Raw genomic sequence first — 9,076 nt, 5'->3', positions numbered from 1 at the left:
AGCAAGAAGGAAAATTGGTGCAAGGAGTAAGACAAAGCTCCAGCACAAACACAAGCTGATTTGGCCAAGAGCTGGTGAATAGTTAGATTCTGTAGATGCAAGGAAAAATACAAGTCGCCAAACTAATTTAGAAATTAGTGTCTACCTCTGTGCAGAGAGTAAGGACAGCACAATAACCTATTGTGGACAATGGGGTACAGAAGCTAACAGTTCAAAAGCAAACGCAAAGAGAAAAATGGTAGACTTTGCAGTAAACTGAAGATTAGAAGATACCCATTCTGCTCAATAGAAAAGAATGAAGTAGATCCAAGTAACACACAAGCAACAGAAACAAATTAATATTTAAATTTAAATATACAGTTCAGTAATAGTCCTTTCAGCCCACGAACCCATACTGCCCAAATAACTTACAACCCTGGTACGTTTAGAACAGTGGAAGGAAACCTGAGCCCACAGGGAAAACACATGCAGACACGGGGAAAACATACAAATACCTTAGATACCCCATGATTTGAACCCCGGCCCCAGTAGCTGGTGCTGTGACAGCGTTGCTCTAACCACGCTAGCCAGTGTGGGAATATTGCTTCCACATTACAGATTACTGATGCAGCAGAGCTTTTTGTACCTTTGGCATTTGCTGTGTGATGCGACTGAGATTCTGACCTTTCTTCCCAATTATGAAGCGATGAAGCCAAGATGGGGCAGAAACACTTGCCATTGTAAAGCTATTTGCCTTTGAAAAGATGGAGAAAATAGATTGTAATCAGTTACCTCAATAGGATGCAAAATTGCTCAGTTTAACAGAGTTGTGTCAGAACCAGTTCACTATTCCACCAAAAAAACCATGAAGTGCTTTTCATTCACCACAGAAACCATGAAGATTTGTATTACTAAACAAGTGCACAATTTCAAAGTCAAAAAAAAAATGAACATTGAAAATAAAGTAGAAAGGTTGGTCATAAAGTTAAAGACTGAAGTGTAAATCCTGCCACATCTTATATATAGGTACTCCTCCACTTATGATGGGGTTGCCTTCCGCCAAGCCCATCACAAGTTGAACCATCACAAGTAGAGGAGCATCTGCACACATCTTAAAAAATAAAAATAAAAAAAAATCGGACACCATAATTCCACATGGACACAATCAGTAAGAGAACACATTGTTTGGGTTGAATGGCTTTGAGAAGGTTGCAGTAAACAAGGTCAGTTGTTTTAAAACAACTATTTCTCAAGGCTGAAAATTGCAGAGACTCAGCCTTCAGCACTGCAGTAAGTAAACGCCAGGTGAGAGAAAGTGAATGGAATCAGTGCCAACTGGAGTCAGATGCCAAGGCTATGTAATAACTTGTCAGATTGCCTCAATGGGAGGAAATTTCCCATTTCTCCCACTTTTGCCAGTAAAATGGATGGCAAATGTCAGGAATGCCTTGTGCAGAAGCAACAAAAATCTTATAAACTTACAGACAATCTCTTGCTAGGATCTCTCCCTCCAAAATTCACAGCATCAGGAAGGGGAACAAGGGAAAAAAAATCTTTAAAAACATCAAATTCACTCCCCCAAAATTTTGCACCTTTCTGTCTCTTTTCCCATTCCTCCACCAACCCCCCCCCCCCACCCCCACACCCAGAAGAATCTAGTTAATACAACAGCTAAGTGGTGTTAGGATCTCAGAACATGGAACAGGCCGAGATCTGCCAAGATATTAATGGTGTATACAGTACCTCAAATCTTAACTGGTGTTACTCAGAGTACAAAAACAATTCCTGCTTAGAAATATTGGGTGAAAAACAGTTACCAAATTTTACTTTAAAAAAGACTACAGATTCTTGATTATGCCTTCCAACTTCTCAGGGAGATTTGAGGATAAAACAAAAAGGACCAAACACTTGCATATTATGTTATTTGTACATCGTGGGAAAACAAACCAATGTTGGATGAGAGAAAATATCGCATTAATTATTCCTTACGATCACAACGGAGTATCAAGTGCAATCCTGACATCAAGAAGCTTTAGAAACTCCTCTCCGGAAGTAATGAACCAGATTGAAGAAACACAAAATATGCCAGATTCATGTAAAACACCAATAATTACAGTAATACCAAAGAGGGGGAAAGATCCACTAACACCAGCATTGTATAGACCAATATCTCTACTTAACTCAGATTATAAGATAATATCAAAACTATTAGCAAACAGATTGGCCAACTGTGTACCAAAAATAGTAAAACTAGATCAAACTGGATTTATTAAGAAAAGACGAACAATGGACAATATCTGCAAGTTCATTAATCCATGCAGTAGAAGGAAACAAGACGCCAACAGTGGCAGTTGCCTTAGACGCAGAGAAAGGCTTTCACAGAGTAGAATGGAATTATTTATTCAAAGTACTAGAGAGGTTCAACCTACCAGAAAAATATATTAATTGGATTAAAGCATTATATAAGGGACCATTAAGGAAGGTAACAGTAAATGGATATGTATCAAACCAATTTAAATTAAGTAGGTCAACTAGGCAGGGATGTCCACTATCTCCCTCACTGTTCACTTTAGCTATAGAACCATTGGCAGAACTGATAAGAACAGAAAATAAAAGGGATAAAAATAAAGGAGTATAAAATCAGTTTGTTTGCAGATGACATATTATACTTAACAGAACCAGAAATATCAATAAAAGAATTTCATAAGAAATTGAAGGAGTATGGAGAAGTATCGGGGTACAAGATCAACACAAATAAAAGTGAAGCGATGCCAATGAATAATGCGGATTTCACAAAGTTTAAGAAAGAATCACCATTTAAATGGCAAACACAAACAATCTGATACCTAGGTATTAAGACTAGATAATAATCTAGGCCATCTATAAAAATTAAAATTATCAGCCATTAATAAAGAAATTACAAGATGACTTAGAACACTGGAAAGATTTACCACCAACACTGATAGGAAGTGTAAATTGCACTAAAATGAATATCTTCCCAAGGATACAATACCCATTTCAATCATTACCAATTCCCTTAACAGAGCAATTATTCAATGAGCTAAAGAAAATAACAAGGAAATTCTTACGTAAATGGGGGGGGGGGGGGGGGGAACAGAGGATAGCGCTAGATAAATTAACAGCATGGTACAAACAAGGGAGTTTACAGCTACCAAACTTTAAGAATTATTATAGAGCAGGACAATTAAGATACCCATCAGATTTTTATCAAGCAAGGGAAAAACCAGATTGGACCAGGATAGAGCTAGATAAAATAGGGGAGAAGGTACCAGAACATATACTTTATAAGTGGGATGAAAAACTGGTGCAATATAGAAGTTCACCAGTACTGCACCATCTGCTCAACATTTGGAAGAAGATACATGCAGAAAGAAAAAAAAACAAATTACCAACTACCAAAATTATTATTGACGCAAAATCAACTAATCCCTTTCACAATAGATAACCTTTCCTTCAAAGAATGGGAGAGAAAGGGATCAAAATAATAGAAAATTGTTTTTTGGGAAATAATTTATTATCTTTTGAACAAATGAAGGACAAATATGGAATAACTCATGGTACAATATTTGCATACCACTAACTGAAAACCTACTTAAAGGACAAATTGGGAAGCAGGCTGAGGTTACCAGAAGGAAGCAGTTTTGAATATGTGATTATAGGCACAATGATAATTAAAAGATTTATAACAAACATGTACATCAAGTTGCAAGAGAACGAGAATGATGAAATAAGCTGTAAACCCAAACAAAAGTGGGAACACGATCTAAACATAAAGATAAAAAAATGAAATATGGGAAAAGCTATGCTCCAGAACTGAGAAATACAATAAACACAAGGTTATGCATGATACAGTATAATTGGTTACACAGGTTATATATCACTCCTCAAAAGTTAAATAAATGAGACCCAACAGTATCAGATAGATGTTTTTGCTGCAAGAAGGAAACGGGAACCACAGTATATGCAATTTGGACATGTGAGAAAGTTGAAAAGTTTTGGGAAGATCCAAATCAGGTATTAAATTTTAAAAAATAAAAAATAAAAAGCAACATACCAAAAAATCCAGAGATCTTTCTTCTAAGAAATACAAGAATTAGGCCTCAAACTGGATGAAGCACAAAAAAGATTTATTATGATAGCCTTAGCTGTAGCAAAAAAATGTATAATGTCAACCTGGAAATCAGAAGAGAGCCTGAGAGGACAGCAATGGTACATGGAAATGAATAAATGTATTCATTTGGAAAAAATAACAATTTTAAAAATAAAGTCACATTATTCGAACAAATTTGGGAACAGAGAGGGCCTACCACAGACCTCCACCCCCTAAAATGAGAAAATGATAGAATGAGAAGATGAAATGAACTGACCAAGTGTGTAAAAGTAGATGACACAATTTTCTTGTTCATTTTCATTGTGTAACGACATTGTTTAATGGGTTTATTGTATCGCATATGTTGAACGATTAGTGGGTAGGGAGGGTGGGAAGGATGGAGGGAAGGGAGGGGGGAAAAAAATGACACTGTGTATATTCAAGATGGAAGTGTTTGCGTGTATTTTGGTTAATATGGTTCATAGTGTAAAAAATAAAAAAATTTTTTTTTTTTTTTTTTTTTAAAGCTATAGGAACAAAGGGCTCAGGTATACAACCCAAGTTATGGTCCAACAATAACTACCTTGCAGATTACTCCAGAAGATCACTGTATCTGAATAGTTTCCCCAGAAAATGTAAAGTGCATCCACAAGGAGGAATTGCACCATTGTGAAATGCAACCAGACTGTCACCTCAAACAAAGTGACTCCACTTACTTTAGCATAGACTTCAGTCAGAGCCTGCCCAAGCTTATCGGGTTCACCACGAAGGATCACAGTTTCAGAGTTGCTATCCGAGGGTGGGATTTCGACAGAGACTCCAGTCCGTTCCAAAATCTCCTGCAATGAGTTGCCTTTGGGTCCAATGACATACTTGTGCTGAGACTTTTTCACCTCCACTGCGATCGTTGTGGATTTGCTTTTCTTGATTTAAAATTAATAAATGATTACATTTGTTCTGTGACAGCATCTCTGTGCAACACAAATGATATTTAACCCCAGAATGTACCAGGTTGATCGACGTTAGTTGGGAGTTACAGGAATCAGACATTGCACGTCCAGTGTAAGTGCAGGGGATTGAGAAAGTATGGTGGGAAGTATTTCTCAAAGAACAGTAAAGAAAAAGATGAAGCAGCTCAAAGGAGCATTGGGCCAAGAGGAAACAGGAATCTAGTTGAGAGGGAACCAAAGGTCATGCAGCACAAGTGGTGAAAATAAACATCAAGCTGTTGTTTCCAGAATTCTGCATTTGGCTGTAAGTTCCATGAAGTACAGCTATTCAAAGGCATCAATTAACAGATACAGTTTGCCTGGGGAGTTCCAGCCTTCACATCAATGCAAGTATCGCAATGATGTGGATCTTTAAACTTTTTCTCTCCTGACCAACTCCGCCCACATCAACTCCTCCTCATTCTCCCCACCTCCAAATTTGGCCAGCCATGCCCCAACAAGCCAGGTTTGAATCCCGTACTGCCAGTTAGGGTGTTTGCACATTCTCCCCACAACCTGTGCGGGTTTTCACCCGGGTGCTCCGGTTTCCTCCCACCCTCTAAAACAGAAGGAGTTGATCTCATAATTGGGTGGTATGGGTTTCATTGGCCGCATCATTAAAAATGAGGAACAAGCCATGCAGACTGCTTCATTACAAGGCAGCTTTCACACCAGTTAGCCACTGCTTTGATTGACATATACAATAGAAACCGAGCTTGGAACATGCAGTAAGGAACGCTGAGGAGAGCTTCATCAGGAAGAATGGATCCACTCATTGATTACCCTTCTTACCTTATCTTCGTAGATCCTCTTAATGCGGCAAACAGCTTGCGCAACCTGTTCTTTCTCTCCGGTGATAACAATCTCATTCTTCATCACACTCGGTGGGGGGATATTGATCCGAGTCCCAGTTTCCTGCATCAGCTCTCCAGCAATCTTATTGAAGGGTCCAGCAATAAACGGGTGATAGACTTTCTCAATGTTGATCCTCTCGACTGCACGCTTATCCTGTGGGAAATGCAGAACAGTTCAACCCAACCAGCAGCATTGCTGGGAGAAGAGAACCGTGCCTTTGCTCCACTTTAAAATTGAATCACTGGATGCACTATTCAATCCCTTTGCTATCAATGAGTCACCTACCCACATTCCAGACTTGGCAATGGAAAAGTAGATAACCATACAATTCTTAGCAGGGAGATTAAGGGAATTACAAACTACTGAGAAATTCCAAGACACTGTCTGACAAGAACTTCATAAAAACCTAAACAGCAATTCTTCACATTCAACCTGGCATGGAGACCATAATTAGTGTTAAGATTTTTCCAGGTTCCATACAACTTTGCTTCATATTGATGGCACACACTATGCAACATAGTCTTGAAGTATTATTGATTCAAGAAATATTGATGCAGACAAAATTGAAGTCATCAACTGCAGATGCTTTGGTAAAAATCAAATTAAAAATCACAAAAATTTAAATTAAAAAAGCAGAGATAATCATGGCCATCAATCAAATACCTGTAAATCAAATACCAGATGGTTCACCAGAAAGTAAAAGGCAGGTTTCATGTGTAATTAAATTGATTTGGCTATGCTATAGAATCGTGGGCAGAGGATACAGAATAGACTTTCCCTCATTGCCAAGCTTGCAGAGCACTTGTCAGAGAAAACCATGCCAAAAATGCACAAAGACAATCTCATATTTGTCCAGCAACTCTGCTCAGAGTACATGCTGACTCTACTCCTGGGATGACATCCAAAATAAAATCAATTATAGATGATCCTCTGTACCTACCTGTTCAGCAGAGATCAGCAAGATTTCATGGCGTGCTTTTTCAATGCCTTCTTTTGTGCCAGTGATTTTAATCTGGTTGCTGGGGTCTTCAGGGCGTGGAATTTGGATCTTGGTTGCCGTTTTCAGTTCCAGCTCCTGCAGTTTCTCTCCACTCTTACCGATCACAAAACGATGATGTTCTTTGGGGATGGTCACTGTTGCTGATGCCTAGACCAATGAGTGGACAATCAAAATTCCAAGTAACCATTCTAAAAGGCATCATGCCTACAACCCAATATCTGGCCCAAAAAAACCAACACTGGCAAATGTTCAGTAACAACTCCGAACACTAGTACTGAAAGTAAACTCAAACAACAAGCCTCTTGAACCCAGTATTCTAGAATCTTGTAAACTGCAACTAGTATAAAAGAGATTCCATCAACATTAAGATCACTCAACTTTTAAATTAGTTCATTGTGAAACAAACAAGCTTCTAATCCCTTTTAGAAGGGTTAAAGGATCTCCAATCAAAGTAAAATTTCTTGGGAGAACCAAGCTCTGTACTGAAGCAGAAAGATGAAACTCCCCTATTTTAATGAATGTCAACAGTTTTCCATTCTCATCTTAATTACTTCCTGAATTTTGTGTACTTCTAACCATTGTCATATACTTAATCCACTTAAATATGCACCTCTTTCCACCAAACCATATTTTAAAACTCCAATGCTGGAAGTTTGAGTGAACAAGCAGGAGGGACTCAGCAGACCAATCAGGCAGCATCTGTAGAGAGAGGTGGTCAGTCAATGTTTTGGGTTGGGACCCATTGAGTCTCTATAGATAAACGGTCCCAATCAGAATCCAGGCTGACCACCTCTCCCTCTATGCTCCCTGGCACAGAGTCCCTTCCGCATTTTAAACAGCTTGGAGGTTCCCATTTCACCCCCATCCAGGCCTATGCACTGCTTGCCTGAGTCTGCAGTTGAACAGCTTAGAGGTTCCCATTTCACCCCCACTCAGGACCATGCACTGCTTACCTGAGTCAGCAGTTAAACAGCTTGGAGTTTCCCATTTCACCCCCACCCAGGCCTATGCGCTGCTTACCTGAGTCTGCAGTTAAACAGCTTGGAGGTTCCCATTTCACCCCCACCCAGGCCAATGCGCTGCTTGCCTGAGTCTGCAGTTAAACAGCTTAGAGGTTCCCATTTCACCCCACCCAGGCCTATGCGCTGCTTACCTGAGTCTGCAGTTTAGCAACAATCTCCTTCCTTGCTTTCATGACAGCCTCAAGCTTTCCTGAAACCATGATGGAAAGACCTTGGTCCTTGGCCAATGAAAGTTCAATATGAGCACCAGTCTTCTGCATAATATCCAGACAGATTTTAGCCTGGTCTCCTTCTCCAAACTGGTTCATTTCTTTGTACTTGCGTTCTTCTAATGGCACATGAAAAACCTGGACAAAAAAAAAGTTGATGTACTTTCATTTTAATTCTTCCCATTCATATTCCTTCTAATGCAGGGGTCTCAACCTTTATTGCCCTAGGCTCCACTTTAATTTTTCAAAAAAACATATACCTCACCATCAGCAAAAAGTTATATATTCAAAAGAAGTTTTAATTAAATAATTTACTTGCAAGTGCATTTCAATGCATTTAAGGTTGGGAATACTACTTCAATACGTCAACCATCTCAAACACACATTCAATATGGTTTCTCTTAGCTTGCAGCAAATCACCAACAGCACTGAAGCCACATTCTACTAAATTAGATGATGGAAAAATCTATCAATAGTTCCCTTGCTCAAGTAGTTGAGTTTGGGTCTTTTTCAATCTTGTTAGACAGCCACATCATAGTTTTTTTCACTTTGAACAAAGTTTTCACAGATTTCTCATGTTGCAACTCAGATAACTCCTCTTGGTATTGTACTGGAACTTCAGACAAGTCCACCAGCAATGCTGAGTTATCTATCTATCTATCTATATATAAAAAAATCTATCATTGAAGTTGGTAACCAACATTTTAAAATGGTCAAACCAACTTTTTCATTATTTCCCAAACTATTCCTACGCCCCACTAAAATATTCTTAAGCCCCACACCCCACCAAAATATTACCATGCCCCACCAGTGGGCGCATGTCCCACCTTGAATATCTATGCTCTAATGCTCATGGCTCTGACAACTCTTCAACCAAGGTTATTCATTTCATCCATAATTTTATTTCATGG

The 9,076-nt window shown here is 38.8% G+C and overlaps 1 protein-coding gene across 1 annotated transcript in view; it reads right to left on the bottom strand.

Annotated features, from left to right (window-relative positions):
* Window positions 1-625: 625 nt before the first annotated feature.
* LOC138751079 (vigilin-like) overlaps window positions 626-9,076 on the bottom strand; it is a gene marked incomplete at its 3' end in the record, with an annotated part of 32,252 nt that continues 23,801 nt past the window's right edge. The window contains exons 5-9 of the mRNA XM_069913158.1: window positions 8,088-8,303; window positions 6,875-7,081; window positions 5,872-6,087; window positions 4,807-5,013; window positions 626-733 (exon numbers count right to left, since the gene is read on the bottom strand). Coding sequence (XP_069769259.1) covers window positions 626-733; window positions 4,807-5,013; window positions 5,872-6,087; window positions 6,875-7,081; window positions 8,088-8,303 — 954 coding nt within the window. The remainder of the gene's footprint in view (window positions 734-4,806; window positions 5,014-5,871; window positions 6,088-6,874; window positions 7,082-8,087; window positions 8,304-9,076) is intronic.

The sequence above is a fragment of the Narcine bancroftii genome, unplaced genomic scaffold, assembly GCF_036971445.1.
Source record: "Narcine bancroftii isolate sNarBan1 unplaced genomic scaffold, sNarBan1.hap1 Scaffold_65, whole genome shotgun sequence".
NCBI classification, from domain to species: Eukaryota; Metazoa; Chordata; class Chondrichthyes; order Torpediniformes; family Narcinidae; genus Narcine; species Narcine bancroftii.
This window is presented reverse-complemented; position numbering and strand designations above follow the sequence as displayed.